The sequence below is a fragment of the Pteropus alecto genome, unplaced genomic scaffold (assembly GCF_000325575.1).
Source record: "Pteropus alecto unplaced genomic scaffold, ASM32557v1 scaffold45, whole genome shotgun sequence".
NCBI classification, from domain to species: domain Eukaryota; kingdom Metazoa; phylum Chordata; class Mammalia; order Chiroptera; family Pteropodidae; genus Pteropus; species Pteropus alecto.
Genome location: NW_006442491.1, coordinates 26,747,806 through 26,767,704, shown reverse-complemented (window position 1 = coordinate 26,767,704; position 19,899 = coordinate 26,747,806). Strand labels below are relative to the sequence as shown.

Sequence of the window (19,899 nt, the reverse complement as noted above, 5' to 3'; positions counted from 1 at the left end):
GATATTGAGTGTTCTCACTACACACAATGGTAACTATGTGAGGTGATGGATGTGTTAATTAGCTCAAGTATAGTAATCATTTTACAATGTATACATATATCAAAGCATTACATCGTATAACTTAAATATATACAATTTTTATTTGTTAATTATATCTCAATAATGCTGGGAAAACCAACTCGTAGAAAATAGACTCATGGAAAAAGAAAGCAGATTGGTGATTGCTGGGGAGATTGATGGTCAAAGGGTACAAAGTTTTATAAACCTTATGTTTAATTTATGTGAGTTATACCTAATATCATATGTCGATTCACTGGATTAGAAAATAAACTGAAAAATTTAATAGCATATTAATTAAAAATTTTTAAACAAAATTTTTTTTTTTTCAAAACAAAGATGATTTAGTGAGAAATGTGGCATTATGTTACATTTTTGCTAATCTCTGATGCCTGGTGGACTTGAAGTCTGCTAGAATCCATATCTCCTTATGCATTCAAACTATTGCATTATGTTGCTTGATTGAAGTAAATGAAGAAAATTCATCCTCATACAGTTATGAGTCCTGTAGCTTTTAAAGAATTCCACAGTACACTTGTGAGACATTAAAAGTACAAAAGGCAAATAACATCTTGGTTTTATTCTGGAACTAGTTTTGACTTCACAGGTCACCTGAACAAATCTCAGGGATGCTGAGTGGGTTTCCGCTCCCCACACTGAGCCATCACAGCTTCCCTACATTACGTACAGATCCTGCCTTGCTCTGCCCTATCTAAGGGCTTAGGACTGAACTGTTTGGGAAGGAGCTGGAGCAGGACAGTACAGAAATCTTGAAATCTATTTATAAGTACTGGGGTTAGTTGTGGTGTTGATGAGTTCATTCTAATGATTTTGTGTGCACTCTGTGAGAGAGAGTGTATGAGTAAAAATACGGATTTTAGAAATGAAGGTTATCACTGTAAGAAAAAGAAAAAACAAGCAGGGAATGGGGAAAGTGAGGGAGAATCTTGTATCAATGGATCTGAATTGGTGCAAGTATGAACATTGAGTATGAATTTTTTTATGTTTAATAAAAATATATATATATTTTTTTATTCTGTCCAAAAGAAAAGCATTGAAGCAAGGGCACCGTGGTAGCAATTAGCTAACTAGGTACCCAGATCTTGCCTTCTAAATTTCTTCTTTGGAGAAATCTCTGATTACAGGCCTGCTAAAGGGGGCATAGGTAAGCCTTGAACACTGTATGCTGTCAGCAAACCAAGGTATGCTCGATGACCAATGGGACCACGAAAGGATGTGGAAGCTGCCTGGAGGGACTGCCACTGGACTTAAATGATTTTTATTTTACTGTTGCTCAGATGTTTTATATTTGTACATATTTATCAACTTCTTGTACCTGTGGCTTTTATACAACTATAAAAGTAAAACAAATTTACAAACAGTATTATAAAAAAAAGAAAAAAGAAAAATCAGTGGAGGAAAAGTCACTGTGCATGATGGGATATCACTATATGCCTCAGCTGAGTGGCACTGGACACAAAGGCACAAAACTACCTTGTCCAACTAGATCTTGGCTCTTAATGAAAGTCTCATGTGGTTATTTGTCACAAGTGCCCTATAGGGACACTATTGGTGCCCACTCAGATCTCATCATTTCCCCCTTCCTGAAATATGACCATCCCCCAGCTTCTCTGTGCTTTGATGCAAATGGTTCACAGCTGTGACCTTTTTTGAAGGTTTGCCATTAGTATACCAGAGCCACCTGTCTGTCCCACACACAGAATTGAGAGGACCTGAGAGTTCATGTCTCTGCAATGGAGTCCATAATCAATACTGATTGGTATTAGAGGCCCAAAAGCCCTTGGCTTGAGGTGAGACAAACTCTGGGGTGCAGAGTTATGCTCCAGAGCTCCCAATAGGAACATACTGAGACTGGGACTTTGCCTGAAATTTCATTTTTGCTCACTTTCCTCCCCTCATCTCTCCCTTATCCCCTTACTGGTTCCTTCTGGATCCACTTCCTTAACATATCATTTTCACTGAAACCTTGGCTCAGGCTCTGTTTGTGGAGGGACTTGGATTAAGACAAGACTCTTTCTGGGAGAACATGAGCTCTTCTGAAGTCAGGAGGCAGACTTCAGCTGTGAGCTACAGCATATTCTCTATCTGTCATTTGATGTCAACGTTTTGAATAGACACAGCCCTTGGCCGGAGACTTCTCTAGGTATAAAAAGGGGGCCTAGATGTGTTAATGATGGATGGATGGCTCTGATCTGATAGGTCCCTGGTCCTTCTCCGAGAAGCATGAGCTCGAGAATCAGAGGGAATGTGAAGGTCCATCTGCAGGGCTCTCTAAAGCCTGAGAAATTCCTGCAAGTTTTGCTCTTAAAGGTGTCCCCCTTCCATGGGTTGGAGATCTTGGGACTTTGGACGAGAGTAGAGTATTCTTATCTCAGGAGACACTAAAACTAAAAGATGGAAGTTTCTGGAAAGCTTGATTCTGAAAAGTTGGGGAGAAGAAGGGTGAGGGTCAGTCACTGTAGCAAAGAAGATGAGCAACAGACATTAAAAGTGAGTTGCCATGAGGACACAAAGGCCAAGGAGGTGATAGAAGGTACAAATTCTTGACCTTACGCAGTGAGGTGGATGGGGCTGCACCACAGCCTTCAGGGCCCTGCAAGAAGAGATCCTCAAAATAAGTTGTGCAGAAAATATTGTCATAAATATGTGTCTTCTCACTGGGAGAAATTGAGGAGGTGTCATAGGAGGGGAAAATGTGTGAGCAAATGCTCTGTGTGGTGAGGTAAGCATTTGAAGTTTTTCTTCTCTCATACCATCGGAATTTTTCTACTAAAGAAAAAAATCCTCTTCCCTTGTAAATGATCCTGAATAGTAGTTACTGGAACTACTACTTTTGCACGAGAGATATTGGGGGGTTATTCTTATTTAGGTATGATTTTTATCATTACCAGCAAGCCGAAGACCTGAGATAAATATATATTTCAAGAGAATGATGATGAGAGGAAGTAACTGCAAAAACCAAAAATGATACCCATTTTCTTGTTTCTTCCTAAAGTGTACATATCAGGGTGAGGAAAGTTGCATCACGTGTATGTGCCATTTCTTCTTCTCTCCTTAATCAAAGTTCTCTGATCTTTGAGAGAGTGGTTGGATCCACCGACAGAACTATTTAAATGACAAAATGGTTTGCAGCTTTCTGGCTTTGCAGATTTGCCTATGAAAGGACAAGCTGCAAACTTAGTGGGCCTGAGGGAATTGCTGGATATACTTTGGCACATTAATCCCAATTGTATGTGAACCATATGTTAGCAAATACAGTTTAACCCAAAAAATGTCCTTTGCTGGTCTTTGTGATTTCAGATGAGGCTGGGTAGGATAGAGCTAAACAGTTTAGGCTGCCAAATAAAAACTGCAGAAAGCCCTCTGTACATTTTGTTGGCTTATGGAAAAAGAAGGAAGGTAGAGAAAAAAGGACAATGAACTACAAATGAAAAGTTTGGGTTTCTACTTTTGCTGCAGCTTGACCTTCATGAGGCACTCAAGCTGTCAACCTCAGCATCCTCATCTGTAATCTGGCTATTGACTGTTATTGAATTGACAGGTGAAACCCCAATAATCATATTAGTGGGAAGGAGAAGATGGAGGGGCTATAGGCTAATCTCTGGAGACACGATGTACCTCTCTAGGTAGCCCTTGGCAACATTCACATGTCAGAGCCCAAAGAAGACCTGCTGCTTGACTGTCTATGACACAGTATCTCATGCCAGTCATGGGCAGCTCTCAGGCCAGCCTTGTGACTCTTTCTGATCTATCCCATCATAGGAGAGCCAGGGACAAGAAAAAGTGATTCTAGGAGTGAGATCCAGCCTTTAGGTGGGTCCAGCCTTAACTGAGGCTTTAGGTTCTCAGTTAAGAGAGCAAGAATGACAGAAAGATTCAAAGTTAGCGTGAGAGTTCTGGACTGAGAAACTGAGGCAAAGGTTTATCACGTGGCAAGATTAACTCAAGAGGTGGTTAGGGATAGACTGGGCTTCAGGGAAAAGCAGAGACCCAACTTTAAGATAACTTTTATAAAAGGAGCCCACACGTTTGGCATACTGTTGTTCAATAAAGGCTTGGTCATCTCTATTCACATAACAGCATCTTCTTACATCCTTCTAAGTTTAAAGCATTGGTATGAGATCATTAGATAGGAGTTCAGGGGAATCACTCTTTGTCTTGACTCAGGTGTTTGCATCCAGTCAGATGTGGTTTCATACTTACTTTCAATTTTAATTTAATTCAATTTTATTTATTTGAAAAATTATTTATCAATCACTTTTTGGGCATCAGGCAACCTGCTGGGCAGTGTGTATGTGGTGGGGAGAATGATACAAAGTTAACTAAGCCAAAATCTAGCCAGAGAAATAGCACTCCTATGCTCAAGTTATTGCAATCCCAAGCCATTAGCGAGCTCTAGAGGAATTAAGGAGGAGAGAACCTCATCCAGATGGAAGAGTCTAGACAGGGTTCATAGAGGAAATGAAAGATAGGCTCAGCCTATAGGGAAAGGCTTCCACAGGCAGAGATGGGCAGGATGAGAGGGCATTGCAGGTGGAGGAAGCATGAACTGGCGATGACACAGCGTGGGATCCAAAGGAGGTTTGTGCAATAGCACAGGGTGTGGAGCAGCTAGAATGAGGGCTACATCATAAGAGTTTCTGAAAGGCAAACTGGAAGCCAGACACAAAGTGCCCCAAATGTCAAGATGAGGAGTTTCAGTTATGTCATTCAGATAATGGAGAGCTTATGAAAGTGTTTGAAGAGGAACAGTGTTACATGATTAGAAAGGTCAGTGGATTGGCTGGTTATTTTATCAAATAAGTTAGAGGCAAAGAGACCAGTTGAGTCCAGATCAGATGTGGGAAAGTGCCCAATCTCAACATTATGAGTGGCTGGAGAAAAAGGTGGAGGGGCAGGTGCAAATCGCTGATGCCAAGTTAACAGGGCTTGTTGATTAGAGTTGCAAAGTGAGAGCTAAGGAGGTTGGAATTGAGAATGAGACCCAGATGGAAGATCTGGCCACTTGATGGGTAGCGCTACCCTTCACTAAGGAAGAAATGTAGAAGGGGAGCAATTAGGGGTGGGGACTGAGTTGCATTTGGTGATACCCAGTGCGAGCTGGCTTTGAGACATCTAAATGGAGGTAGATTTCTACAAAGCAGTAAGTCTGAAGCTCTGGAGGGAGGTTTAGTTGTAGACAGAAATGATGATGATGACTAACAAGTTCATCCCTCCAGATGGTTGTTCATCTGCCTTTTCTCTATCCTGTCCAGTGTTTATCAGCTGGTTGTCAAGGAGGAGAGACTTCAGAAGTCACGGCGGGCAGCTGACATCATTGAGTGTTTCTCGGTGCCCGTGAGCTATAGGAACGCCTCCAGCCTTGATTCTCTACACTACTTTGCTGCTGAATTGAAGCCCGCTAATCTGCCTGTCACACAGCCTTTTACAGTGGGTGACAACAAGACATACAATGGCTACTGGAACCCTCCTCTTTCCCCTCTGAAAAGCTACAGCATCTACTTCCAGGCACTCAGCAAAGCCAATGGAGTAAGTATAGAGGCCATTTCTTGCCTTTTTGTATTTTTCCCTTTCTGAAATGAGAAGGCAGCATGGCTTTAGAGCTGACGTTGACAAACTAAGGTCCATGGACCAAATCCAGCCCCATACTTTTTTTATTTTTTTATAAATGGAGTGTTTTGTTTTTATTATAACAATGCCTTTCTTTCTTTCTTTCTTTCTTTCTTTCTTTCTTTCTTTCTTTCTTTCTTTCTTTCTGTCTCTCTCTCTCTCTCTCTCTCTCTCTCTCTCTCTCTTCTTTCTTGTCCTATTCCTTTATTTCTTCAGAGGAGAGAACTGAGGCTCAAGAAGGAAACATAACTTACCCAAGGATGTCACCTAGCTGGTTAAAGTAGAACCAGAACTAGTACAGCAGCCTCCTGACTTTCTGTTTAAGATACCTTCCATCATAGAATGCCCTCTTAGTGCAGACTCATGCTCAGCTACCAAAGTTTGCAATGAAGTCATCCTTTACAAATCATGAGCTCCCAGGAGATTGGGCCATTTACACAGTCTATGGTTGTTTTGATGCTGTACAGTACAGTTCAGTAGTAGTCAACAGAGATATAATGCTCCATAAAGCCTTGAATATTTACTATATTCCTCTTTACAGAAAAAGTTCACACTCCCCTGTATTTGAGGATAAAAAAAAGTGTTTCACTTGAGCAAATTACATGGCCTAGCTGAGTCTTAATTCCCTCATCTATAATATAATACCTATCAATTTGATATATATGAATGTACTAAACATATTTTAGTTAATCAGTAAATACTAACTCCTTTATCATTACTGTTAGTCATATGAGAAAATATTTTTTCTCCTAAAGACAAGGTAACTTTTTTATGTGGCACATATTTCTTTGTTCAAGGAGAGATGTCAGTCATAACATCACAAAATCACAGGGCTGGAAAAGATCTGAAAGATCATCCAATACCTCCCTTTTTCCTGAAACAGTGCTTCAGTATCACAGTTAACTGGCATTAGTGCTTATTCTTGAATACCTCCAATGACAGAGAACTCACTTCTTCATGTGGTAATTTTGCTGATCTTTGCAGGGGGCTGTGGCTCTAAGAAAGCTTTTTTATGGTGCTGACTTAAGTATATCTTTAATTGTAGTGCTTACCCATTGCCTTTGGTCCATACCCTTATTGCCCCATAGAAACAATGCAATCACCTTCTCAGGTGGTACCCTTTCAGTTACATAAGATCTTTTCTACCACCGCTTCCCCTCTCCACAAACACAACCATCTGGTCTTATTTTCTGCAAGCTGAATATCTTTAGTTCCTCTGATACCAAAATGTTATCATTTTCATCTAGGATGCTTTTGTGCACATATTCCACATTGCCATATTTCATTTAACAAATATATAATAAACACTAATATATGCTAGGCCCCTATAGTTCATATTAAGGTCATGTAGTATGTGCCCTCTAAGAGCTTATATGAACGTAAGGGAGTGTGGTCTGTACCATGTTCAAAAGAGCATCTGGAGAAGTAGAAGCTCACTGAAGAAGGGAAAGCTGAGACAAAAGCAAGATTTGGTGAAGAGTGTGGAGAATAGCCTGTGCAGGCTGTGGTGGCCAAGATAGAGAGTTTAGTCCATTAGTTGAAGTCATTACTTTGTGAGAAACCTGGTTTGAGGTACTAATTAACATTTAAAATGCCCACAGACCCATTTAAATTCTACACTGGTATTTCAGTTCTGCATGTATTACTGGTTCAAGCAACATTTCTCACAGAGAGTATAAAACTACAAAGAGAAGCTGCCAGACTGCCTTCCACCTGTCCATCTGGTCTTCCCTCTGCATGAAACACTGACGTATTTAGAAGGAAGACATAAAAATGGGAAGAAGCCACTAGGAACCCATCTTGTTCTTGATTCTCTGCATCCCATACTGGCCAGTTTATTGGTTCAGTGCAACTCTGAGAAGGTGTGGCTTTTCCTGCTCTCGGCAACATAACAGGAGGTGCTGTTGGTTTCCATGCTGTGAACAGGAGTGATAGCTGCACTGTGTTCACAGTCTGTCACATTCCTACTAAGATAGTCATAAAAACCCAGCAAGAGAGCAAGGCTATAGAACCAAAAGAAACTGACAAATGGATTCCATGGTTGGCCCTGAGCAGAAGAGCAGATGAGGTAGAAGCTGCTGGAGGTTTTGCTCCCCAAACGTCAAACAACAGACCTCCTTAAGACATGGGGTTTTGGCATTGGGAATAAAGTCACCCCACCCTGAAGCTGTCTCATCTAGGGAACAGTTTTTACTACTCCTTCCAAGATGAGCAGGGTCATTTATTACTTATGCCTTCAATCTCGCACCATGTGTACTCCCGTTTTGGAGCTAAGATTCACAGTAATGAAACATAACCAGGAATGGGGTGGGTGCTTATGTGAGGTGCCATGGTGGTGTAAGGAGCCTCACAGGATCAGAGAGGAAAAGCCGTGGGACCTGTACACTCAGAATGTTGTAGTTTTCTGGCAAGAGAAATATTACATGCTGCTTCAAATTACTGTATTTACTATTAAGTTTTCCTGAAAAGAGCTGGGTGAAAGGGTCATAGGAGCAGAAAAGCTATTCTCAGTCTAACAGATCTCTACCTGGCCTCTCTCAGATTTCTCCACATCAAAAAGGGAAGCGGACAATGCAGTTAAGCCTGGAGAATTTTTAAGGAGAAAATTTTATACCTCGCAAATTCCTTATCAGCCAAGTAGTTGTTATTTTGCAAATACATCAGAAAGACATTCTCAGTATACAGGGGCTCCCACGTACCCTGTTTCTAATAAATCATTCAAAGAGCAATTGGCAAAACAATGAATCAAAGTAAAGAGATCTAGAATAAAGAAATATGGAATAAAATGACCCGTAGCGAGCATGGAAACTAATTGAACATAGTGTTAATGTGAAATAATTGCTCTAAATATATTACAAAAGAGAGGACTAATATAAAAACTAATTACTTAAAAAGGAGATGTATAATGTCAAAAATTAGCAATTGGGATCTGGGTCTACAATTCACTTTATGTCAACAAAAACTGAGAAAGAGTTGGAAGATTGATGAGTGTAAATAAAAATCTGCTAATTTTCCCTTTTAGACAGGATGGAAAAAATACTATTTTATTTTTGGTACCAAGAGTTTTTTAAAAGTATAGTTTTTTTAAACACAAAAGCAGGCTTTCAACCTATTGTTTAAAAAGCAAGAAAACAGCAACTTACAAAGAAAAGAGGATGAAACAAAGGAAACCACAGTAAACATAAAAATCAGCAACTATTAAACAAGCCAAAAGACATAATCACTAGATTTGATTTTTTTTAAAGTGGTGCTTTGCTCCTCTCATGAAAAGGGAGAAAATATGTCTAGGGTCAAGTAAAACCAGAACTCAGCAAACCCATGTCATCAGAAGATTAAAAACAAAGGATGAAGCAAAGTGATATTAAACTAAAACAAGTTAAAGCATAATGGCCATTTGTTGCAGGATAGTTGGTCAGGTTGAATAATTGACTACCAATCATTTTTATTGCTCCCAACCCTACCTGCAAGTTTCAGTCAGAGCGAGGTAAGAGAATTTTAGAGTCCAGATACTTTTATTTTCTGGATATTAGGATGATTAATTAAATAAACATCTAGCAAGCACAAACTATATGTTAAAAAGAGGTACTTCTTCTTAGTGCTGGGAATAAAGCAGTAAATCAAACACGTAAAATCCCTGTCCTCATAGTAATTTTATTCTAGTACTGGAGAACCTAAAAGTAAACAAATAAATATGTGAAATAATATGTCAGATAACTAATCGCAAGATTTAAGAATGTGTGGAGGTCACTCATTAAATGTTGACTGTTATTAGGATGGAGGATAAAGACATTTTATAAACTCTACAGCAATCTGTATAAAAGTGGAGTATTTTAATCCAGCCATACAAACACTATAGAGAGTCCAAGTGTGATGTGCATTATGAGGCATGGTGCTCAGAGTCCTTGCAGGTATTTTCATAAAGTGTGAGTTGTTCATAGGCACTTGTGTTGGGATCTTGATCAGATTAGTAAAATCGTATTTACCCACTGATGCTTTCTTATAGAAAGAATGCAAGGGCAGTCCCTGCTGTTGGGGTACTGTCCGTGGTGCTGAATTCTAAGCACTTGTCTTTCTTGTGAATCGGGCCATATTGTAACCATTTGTTTTGGATATAACTATGTTATAGATCTATAACACTTTAGAATTGGATGGATTTTGAAGTGTCACCAACTCTAGACCAGAAGCCAACAAGAAATCACCAATAAAGCATTCTTGGGCTGCGGGGGGGAGGTTGTCATTATATGGCTTCAACTTGACCATTGAAATTCTCTGGAGGGAAAGTTGATTATTTGAGGATCAGGTAAAACTATTAGAACCGTCTTTTTTATATAAATCCAGATTCTGTCTCCTTAACTCTCTCCTCGTAAGCCCTTACATTGATTTGAACAAATCAAATCTTTTTTTCCCATGTCAGCCTTTTGGAGAAAATATGACAGTACCAACTACCACCCCTGGCCACCCAGGCCATTTCTCATAGATATTAAACATGCGGTTACTTCTTTTTCCAACATGACATGATTTCTGTATCTCTTTAATTCTATATATTCTGTTCTCTCACAGACAGACTGCTTTTTCCCAGTGCCCTCCTTAAAAAGGGATAGCAAGAATCCAGCATTGTGCTCCAGATATGGTCATGCCTGCTACATTTTAACTACTCTTCTCTTGACCATTTTCTGAAATATTATTCCTCAAGCATTCTAAGATATTTTTCTCACTTCAGGGTCTTCATACAAGCTGCTATTTTACCTGAATCTTCTTTTCTTCAATCTTTGCAGGACTGGTCCTTCTCATTTTTTCAGACCTCATCATTAATGTCACATCCTCTGGGAGGTTCCCAACTAAATTATAAAAGAGTCATCCACACCAGTACTTACTTGCATGTTAACCTGTTCATTTTATTTACAACACTGGGCATATTTTTAATTGCCCTTGTTTTTGTGCAGTTACATACCTCCCTCATTAGACTGAGCTCTAGGAGGTAGGAACTCTGTTTTGTTTACTACTGTATGGTCCATACTGAATACAGTATTTCACGCATAGTACTCAATAATCATTTAATTAATTAGAATACAAGCTATGTCTTGATAGTTGTCTCCGAGTCTCAGTTTTTTCAGTGTAGCATGAAAGATGTAGTTCTGAGCTATTTCACCATAGACAGATAATCCCTAAAGGACTTTCCTTCCATCATAGTAGTAAAACTTTTCCCCAGCTGTCTTATTTGCCAAGCTCCAGGCTCCTGGGCAGCCTTGATTTCCTTCAAATCCTCCAAATGGTACCCAGAGTAGCTGTCTTGGTTGTAAACAGCGGGTGGGTGCAGCTTTGTATTGTTTCTTTCCCACTCTTCCCATAATGAGGTCTGCTGAATCTACTATTCTCTGCATTTCCACTACCATTAGCCGTGATTGTGAAGTTGAATGGACCATAATTGACGGTTGGATGCAAAACAAGTATGGCAAATTCATGCAAATGTCCATCAGAAGCCACCTTTTGTGGGGTAGTGCAGTTGTGCATGTTCGATTTATGCAGAGAGAAAACTCTTTCCTTGTCATTTCCTTTTTATCATGTGGGGACACATTTAACCTAGATGATGCCTCTGCCAAATGGTGAGCTAAATAAGAGAAGTGGAAGTGGAAGGGCGATTGTTCTCTCTCTCACTGCCTCTTCCAACTCCTGAACTCAATTGCCTCTTGAGAGCAGTTGGAAGCCAGATGCTATTTTGAATGGGTCATCATGTTTGTAATGCAATCACGTTAGAATAGTCAGGATGATCTAGGTAGAGCTGGGTTAGGGAAAATTTCTGTGTGCCTAAATGAATTGAAAAGATCTATATTTAGTTGTGTCCAAACACTGTTGAAAGAATGTTTGCACATTGATGGGTTTTCTGTGGCATGGTGGGATAGAAGGAATTTAGCGTTAGACATCAAACAGACTTGCCTTTGAATTATGGCTGTTCCCAGCCATATGAACTTAAGCTGGTTACTTAACATCTCAATTTGTATCATGTGATTAATGATGTACCTTCCCAAAATTTGAGGAGAGTAAATGGGACAATGCATATAAGGCATCTGTCACAGTTATTGTAATATTTGTTCTCTCTTCTCTTTTGCTATTTTCCTAAGGTAGGTGGGAGTTGGAGCTTTCTTACCTGGCATATCCCAATTTGTCAAGTATACTCCACATGGAAGCACATATCTTTCTAACTCTGGAGGACCACAAGAATCATATCTCTGTCACAGCTGTTGACTGCCTTGACTCACTCATGCCTCAATTGCTATATAACCCCACCCCATGCTTTATATGTCTTAGTTAAATTTTTTCATACATGATTTCAAGCCTGCCATCTGTTCTTGCTGAATCTTTTGACATATTAATATTGTCTTCGGGGTATGATCTTGCCCCTCCCAATCTCATTTCCTTATTCTCATTCTAGTTTAGTTATTCTTCACAAGTTTCATGAGGAAAACTCAGGTGGACCATGGAATAAGGAGATGTGGGTTAGAGTTAAGACCACACAGGAGCTCTCATGGCTTGGGTCTTAATATCCCATCAGGGAGTTTATACAAAAACTCCTATATTGGTTAGGATAAGCTAAATTGTACTGTAGTAATGAACAACCATGAAATCTCAGTGTCTTATGAAAAAAACTTTTTCCCTCCTTCTACATGTCCAAAATGAGTCAACAGAAGGGCTTTGTTAGTCATAGACACTCAGGAACTCAGGCTGATGGAAAGTCAATTTTGACATGTGCTTCTAAAATCACCAAAGCGAAGAAAGAGAAATGTGGCAAATAGGGCACTCGTTCTGAAAAGTTTCCACACAAAATTATACACAGCATTTTCACATTCTATTGGCCAAAGCTAGTCATGCGCCCATGCTTAACTTCAAAAATAAAAATGAGGCCGTGCATTACAGCTATGTGCCTACAAGGAGAACTGGGACATGTGAGAACTTCCTAATGATCACCACACTTCCCCATTACATCCTAAGCTTTTGCTTCAAATTCTAATAATACCTAGACGCACTCTTGAAGCACCTGTGTAGTTCCTATCACATATCCAGAGAACACTCTATTATTGAGCATGTGCTGTATCTCAGACACGAAGCGAGGTGCTTTCATCATACTACCTCCTGAGTGGTTTCACAGACAAAGTGACTGCATTTAAATCAGTGGATGCATGGACTGCCAAAAGCACCCTGGAATCTCATAGTCTCGGTCACTTTATACTGAAGGAGGGATTTCTCTCTTTACTTCTATGGGATACAGTAAAGAAATGTCTAATGCTCCCTATGACACTGTTCCACCTTGAAAGACAGTGGTTCTTCCAAGTCTACTATGCAGTATGGTGTGAGGCCTCAGAAAACCTTAGATCTCTCCCACAGTCCTTTGTAGGAACATATTTCTGGGTTTATTAGCTCTGTAGTAGCCCTATGAAAGTGGAGAGGAGGACTGAAATGGACATTTAGAATCCAGGGTTATCATCACAACCTTTCCGTAATCACTTCGGAAAGTCCTGGCCTGGTAAATACCCCCTCCCGGTTTTTGTCTGTCAATAGAGCCTACCTCCTATGCCCCGTTCACCTGCCTAGGACTCCTTCACAGTCCTCCGTGCATTCTGTCTCCTGGGAATCACCCAGCCCTTTGATTATATCTACCTCCAGGCTTCCATTCTACCATCTGAGCCTTATCACCTGCCCCTGAAGGCTCTGAACTTCTGTTGAAGCCTTGTTGGGTTTCGGACTACCCTTTCCAGGTAAGAGAGAAATTCCCTGAGTGTCATCTTGTACAAATACCAAGATGAGGTCTCCCAGGTTGCTAATTTATTTTTTCGTTCACGTGGTTTCTACAGATTTTATTATCATGATATGAGACCTGAGGGACCAAGAACATTTTCCTTTCAATACAAATATACTTTAAACTCATCTGGAGAAGGAAATGAAGGTTGCACAAATGTTAACAGCTGATAATCTTGTCAGCCTGGGTCCTGAGGCATCAATGGTCCAGACTCCAGTCCCAAAAAGGCTCATGGAAATAGCTACCTAAGTTTCCTTATGCAAAGTTTCTGCCTTCATCAGGCCCCTCCCAAACTGAGAGTCTTTATGAAGTTCAGCCCATTTGGCCCCCAAATGGTGAAAAAGTAGGGAAACCTCTGAATTTGGAAACTGGATCAATGGATTTAAGAACTGGCTCTGCCATTTTTCAGCCACAAGAACTGAATACTGGCCTATTAAACTTCAGTTTCCCCATTTGTCAAATGGGAATAAGGTGTATCGTCCCAAGCTCACCAGGCATTTATGAAGAGTAAACAATAGGTGTGATTACTCTTCGCACATTCCTAAGCACCTTTCAAATGAAGGTGTTCCAAACATGAATATGTGTAAATTTAGCATATGTTATATATACATACATACACATAAATATTTTAGCATGTGTATATACGTATGTATGCATATATATTACATGTATATATGAATATATACATATTCAAATCAGTTAAATTTTTTAATTAGTTCAAGAATCTTAGTGGAAGAAGTGTTATTGCACCAGAGCCCTAGTATAGGTGGTTAATGAAATGCAACACTATATATCTTGAGCTTCCTGGAAGCCAAGGCAAAAAGGGGCATAAATCAAGTTTGCATAGCTTCTCTTACTGGAAAGAAGTAAGATTATATGTTTTTCATGAGCAATCTTAAAAGGAGGATTTATCATATAGATAGATAGATAGATAGATAGATAGATAGATAGATAGATAGATAAAAAGATAGATGATAGATTATATAAGGGGCCCTGAGGAGATACCAGTCAGTATCATAATATCATCTTTTCTTCAATACTCCATTAGTCCCTTCTCCATCAATGTTGTACAATATTAAACTGGAATTTAATGGAGCTATTTTCACTCAAGCATTCTCTCTGTTTCTAGTGCTGTATAATGGTCTTAATGCTATTAATTAATGCCATTAAATAAGATTAATAGATCTCAAAGTTTCTTTCCCCTCAGCGTTTTTTAATGAATATACTTAGTATGAGGTCTTTCCTATTGCATTGATTGGCACTGACCATCTGTGTGACCTTAGGCAAGTGAGTTTACTCTCTTGAGTCTCATTCTAATTTGGAAATTTTTGATCTCATAGTATCAACTTTATTAAAATGTTTGTAAATGTAAAATGAAAACATGCATAAAATTGCTTATTGTGATGCCCGGCGAGCAATAAACAATTAATATCAGCTATCATTAGACTATCACAGGTAGTATTATATTTGAGGTGTAGTATGACTGTGCATGAAGGAAAGAGCAAGCAAAATCAGTGAGGGCACATACATTTTTAACCCACTGATAAATTTGAAGAGACTGTTGACAAGAGGCAGGAAGGGGTAATTCAGGGATGAGAAACAAAATCAGTGAAGTCCAGGGTGTACAGATACACCAGTTGACACACTGGATGCATCAAGGAGAGAGAGAAAGTAAGATTTCAAAGGAAGGTAAGAATGTTGTGCTTATAGAAACACAAGTGGAGAAGCGAGACAGTTCTTCTTCAGGCCCTTCCTGGAGGCTGAATTTTGGTCAAGTTCCATCTTTTACATCATCATCCCCAACTTTGCAAACTCTTAAACTCAATTTATCAGGATACAGAGTTGAGAGGATTGTCAAATAAAACAAACTTACAAGATACTGATGGAAATAATAGGCAATGATCTTTTTAAATCATTTCTTCCCTCCAAAAACATCCCTAAGTCTTTCCTATCTCAGAAATCTGGGTTGCCCAAGATACCTCACCTTCTAAATCCAATTGTCACCAAGTCTTGCTGGTTCTATACTCTAAACTTCTCTACAATCATCATCTCTTACGTGAGAAACCTCAACAGCCTCTTAATTGGTCTTACCAAATCCACTCTTATTTGCCTCAAAACCATTCTCCAACCACAGCAAGTGTAAATTGATATTTTATGTATCTTCGTTTAACAGCCACCACACCAATACTCAGGCTGGAACTTCCTGGAGCACATTCCAGAACCAAGAGATTGAGCTGAGTTTGAACTTGTGCATGTAAAAATGCCATTAGGCAGTCCTATGCATTTAGTGCCATGCTTCATGCTGACTCATAACCCTACAAAGTGGAATCTGGCCTGCCTGAGGCCAGCAGGAGTCCCTAAAAGACCCCAAACTGCCCATGCATCCACATGTGTCCCTTTCTCCCACCAGACATGCCAGCCTCAATCCCCTTCTCGATCTTGAAACACCTGCTGGCCCTGCCATTAACATCAACAAATAATGAGGAGCTGTACTAATAACAATTATCATAATAAATTGGCCTTTGATTACATCTGTCACCTGAGAATTTCAAAGACTTTACAAACATCAATTAGTAATTACAGCTCCAAGGATTGCTCACAGAAGCAGGGATCATTAAGGTCAGCTAAGAGCTGTGCAGGGAAGCATGAAGGGCAGCTCTGGCTTAGGTTGTCTTAGACCTGGGAGTCACCAATCCCTGGTTGAAGGTCAAAGCCTCTCTCCATGAGGTTCGAAAGAACCACACTTCTGACATCCCGATCAGGGGATAATTTGTACAGCTGTTCTATTGCCTCAGAGCCCTGGTGCTGTGGAAGGGAAAACATGAACTGTAGTTTTGAAAGGGAGCTTATAGATTGTGCAGTTTCTTTCTTTTGGCAGAAAAAGAAACTGAAGTCCAGAGTGGAGAAGTGATTTACCCAAGGTCGGAACCACGGCTTGAACCTAGTTTCCCACACCTTATCTACATTTATTTACTCTGAAAAATTGTGCCATCATTGGCTGTGCTTTCCTCTGAAAGGAATTTATTTACTCTGAAAAATTGTGCCATCATTGGCTATGCTTTCCTCTGTAAGGAGATGATGATGGTGGTGGTGGTGGTGATGATGATGATGATGATGATGATGATGATAAAAAATCCAACATTTATTAAGGGCTTGCTCTGAGAGGATACATAGATAAATAAGATATAGTTCCTGATTCCTACCCTCAGGGAACCCACAATCCAGTGGAAAATAGTTATGAAAACAAATGTTTACAATAAAATATAATAGGAATGACATTGTTGGAATACCCAGTGTACAGCTGGAAGCCTTGCAGTTGAGGAGATATGTAGTTGCTTAGGAAAAATCTCACAGAAACAGCAACATTTGAGCTGAATATTGAAATCTAAGTGGATATTTCTCATGCAAACAATAGGGCAGAGGTCACCGTGTGTCCTGCAAAGGGAACACCTGGGCAGAGGTTCGGAAATCCATGATATATTTGTAGAGATTTGGTGAAGTTGGTTCCAGGATATAGAGAGAGATGACTAGAGAGAGACAAAGAGCAAATAACGTGGAGAAGGCCTTGCATGCCATGCTAAAAAGCTTGGAATTTATTCTGTTGAAGACAGGGAAAATGATCTTGTCATTGATCCCGATATCAATTTATTATAATAATAAAAACTATTCATATACACCTCTTTGCATCTTTCAGGCACTTGCGCAGTCACAATTTTGTTCAACCCAGTGAGATGTGCAGAGTGTTGCTATCATGCTGTAGATGAGGACACTGTAACTCAGAAAGAGTAAGGAATTTTTCTAGGGAATAGGTGACTCAACCAATGAGAAATGAAGTTAGAGTTTGAATGTCTGTCTTCATTCATTTTTTATGGCATAGGTAGTATGTGCCAGGCACTATGCTATCAATGAAAAGGATGGGTAGGTCTCTTGTTTTCATGGTCTTTACATCTGCTAGAGAACATGGAAAGTGACAATTAGAAAATATACAAAAATATAAAGGTCCTGAGGATGAAATAAATTCAGCACATTCAGGGATTCGAAACAAGATCAGCACACCTGGAGGGGAAGAATGGTAAGAAGCTAGTCACAGAGAGCAACGTTGGCTTACACAGAGCAATAAGGGTCAAAGAGAGGAGTTGGGACTTTATTCTTAGTCCCCTGAGAATCCATTGGAGAGTTTTAAATGGAGCGTAGTGGGATCTGACTTAAGAAATTAAAAAATTATCTGGTTAACAAGGGGGACATTAATTATTGGGGTCATGGAAATCTGCGGATAAGTAGACAAGAAGCTATAGAGTCATCCAGGCAAGAGATGGTGGCTCTTTAGATCAAGGCAGTGACAGCTGAAGCTAAAAGAACATGATGTATTCAGTATATGGAAAAATATTTATTGTTCTCTCTCTTTAAAAACATGTTAATATGAAAGTTTTCAAATGTGAACCAAAATAAAAATAATAGATTTGTTTCTGTATGCCCATTACTCAGCATCGACAATGGCCTATCTTCTCTCTACCCCAACTCACTCCCTCTGCTCAGCCAGATATTTTTAACCTCTTATTTTAAGGTCACTTCTTTTAATCTCACAGAAAAGTGTCATTAGCAGTATAAAGAACTTTCATAAACTTTCCACCCCAATTTCCTAAGTTTTTACAGTTCGCTATATTTGCTTTACTAGTCCATTCTCCCTGTGTCTGTCTCTGTCTCACCCAACTGACCCCGCCCCATCTGTCTCTCTGTTTTTCTATCAATCAGTTGATCAATCACCTCCTCGTACCTAAACACTTCATTGTGCTTTCCCAATACAACATAGTACAAATACTAGGAAATTGACATTGATGTTATACTCGTAGCCCCAATTTTGTCAATTATCTCAGTTATGTCTTTACATTATTTTTTTTTAAATTTAGTCCAAGATCACATCTTGCATTTAGTTGTCACGTGACTTTAGATTCCTCGTATCTTCATTTTTCCTTGGATTGCATGCCCTTAACTCTTGAAGATTACAGGCCAGTTATTTTGTAGAATGTCCCCTCATGTTGGGTTTTTCTGAGGTTTGCTAACAATTGGATTTAGGTTATGCCTTTCACGATGTGGAGTTCTTCTCAGCGGATCATATCAGGAGGCACGTGATACCCATGTATTCCATTACTGGTGTTGTTAACTTTGATCACTTAAAGTGTTGCCTACCTAGGTTTTCTCCACTATAAACTACTATTTCTTTTTAATGTAGATTATTGTGTAAGGATATAATTCTAGACAATATAAACATCCTGTTCTTCATCAAACATTCATCCCTTAGTTTTAACATTTGTTGATGATTCTTGTCTAAATCAATTCTTGGTAAGATATTTGCCAAATAATGATTTTCTGATTCCATCATTCCTTCTACATGAATTAGTTGTTGTTTATTGTAAAGATGAGCTCTCCTTTCTCACAATTTTAAAGTATTATTTATTTCTCTTAGTAAAAACATAGATTCTTATTTTATTTAGTAGGTAATGAGCAATTGCCATCATTATTTATGTTTATATAGTGTCTCAGTCTTAGCTAGTGGGAGTCCCTTCCAATTGGTTCCTATATCCTTATTTTTTTCTTTTTTTTTTTTTGAATATTTTACCAACTTTTAATCATATAAAAACCATATATATCTTTTGATTTTTGTTTATATTTTTTTTCAAAGTAAAAGGATGGAATAGAATTTCTTTAACAAATTAACTTGAGCTATCATTTTGAATATTTAAATAAAACAAACAGTATGGGGCTTCCATTTGTCTCTCTGCCTGGGTCCTGCAAATATAAGGAGTGGGCCTTCAGGGAAGTACCTGTGTCCTTCTGACATGTCCCCATGTATTTTTACATTTACTTTCACTTATATTTTTATGAAAACATATCTAAATTTTTATATTTTGGAACTACATAATTACATTTTCTTTTTCATTTCCATAAGTTCTAGAAAACTTATTTTTGTTCTGGCACAACGTATTTGTGCTTTTTCTACCCCAACCCCACAGTAGAGAATGGTACTTAGAAACCAAAATCTGGAAACTAGTGGGTGTCATTGGAAGTCATTGCTTCCAGCCCTCTCAGAGGACAAAAACACAATATATACACATATGTGTATATCTTCATTTACCTATTTATTTATATTAAAAACCAAGAGTCCATAATGATACCCCCAACTGCAATCCAGCATCCCAGTCTTCACCCTCCCCCAACCCATATTTTAACTTGCTTCTCTGACAGTGGAAAACTTGACTTATTATTCACAATGCATTTACTTATTTGTTCAACCCTAGAATACCCAGAAAGTATTTTCAGAATTATTAACCTATACCACTTTGTTAAACAAATCCATTAACTAGTGTTAACATATGCTTATAGTTTTGTCTATTTTTAGTCTCTTAAGCTGTATAAAACAT

The 19,899-nt window shown here is 38.9% G+C and overlaps 1 protein-coding gene across 1 annotated transcript in view; it reads left to right on the top strand.

Moving 5' to 3' along the window:
* PTPRT (protein tyrosine phosphatase, receptor type T) overlaps positions 1-19,899 on the top strand; it is a 675,700-nt gene that overhangs the window by 472,060 nt on the left and 183,741 nt on the right. Inside the window, exon 12 of the mRNA XM_015596894.1 lies at positions 5,334-5,607. Coding sequence (XP_015452380.1) covers positions 5,334-5,607 — 274 coding nt within the window. The remainder of the gene's footprint in view (positions 1-5,333; positions 5,608-19,899) is intronic.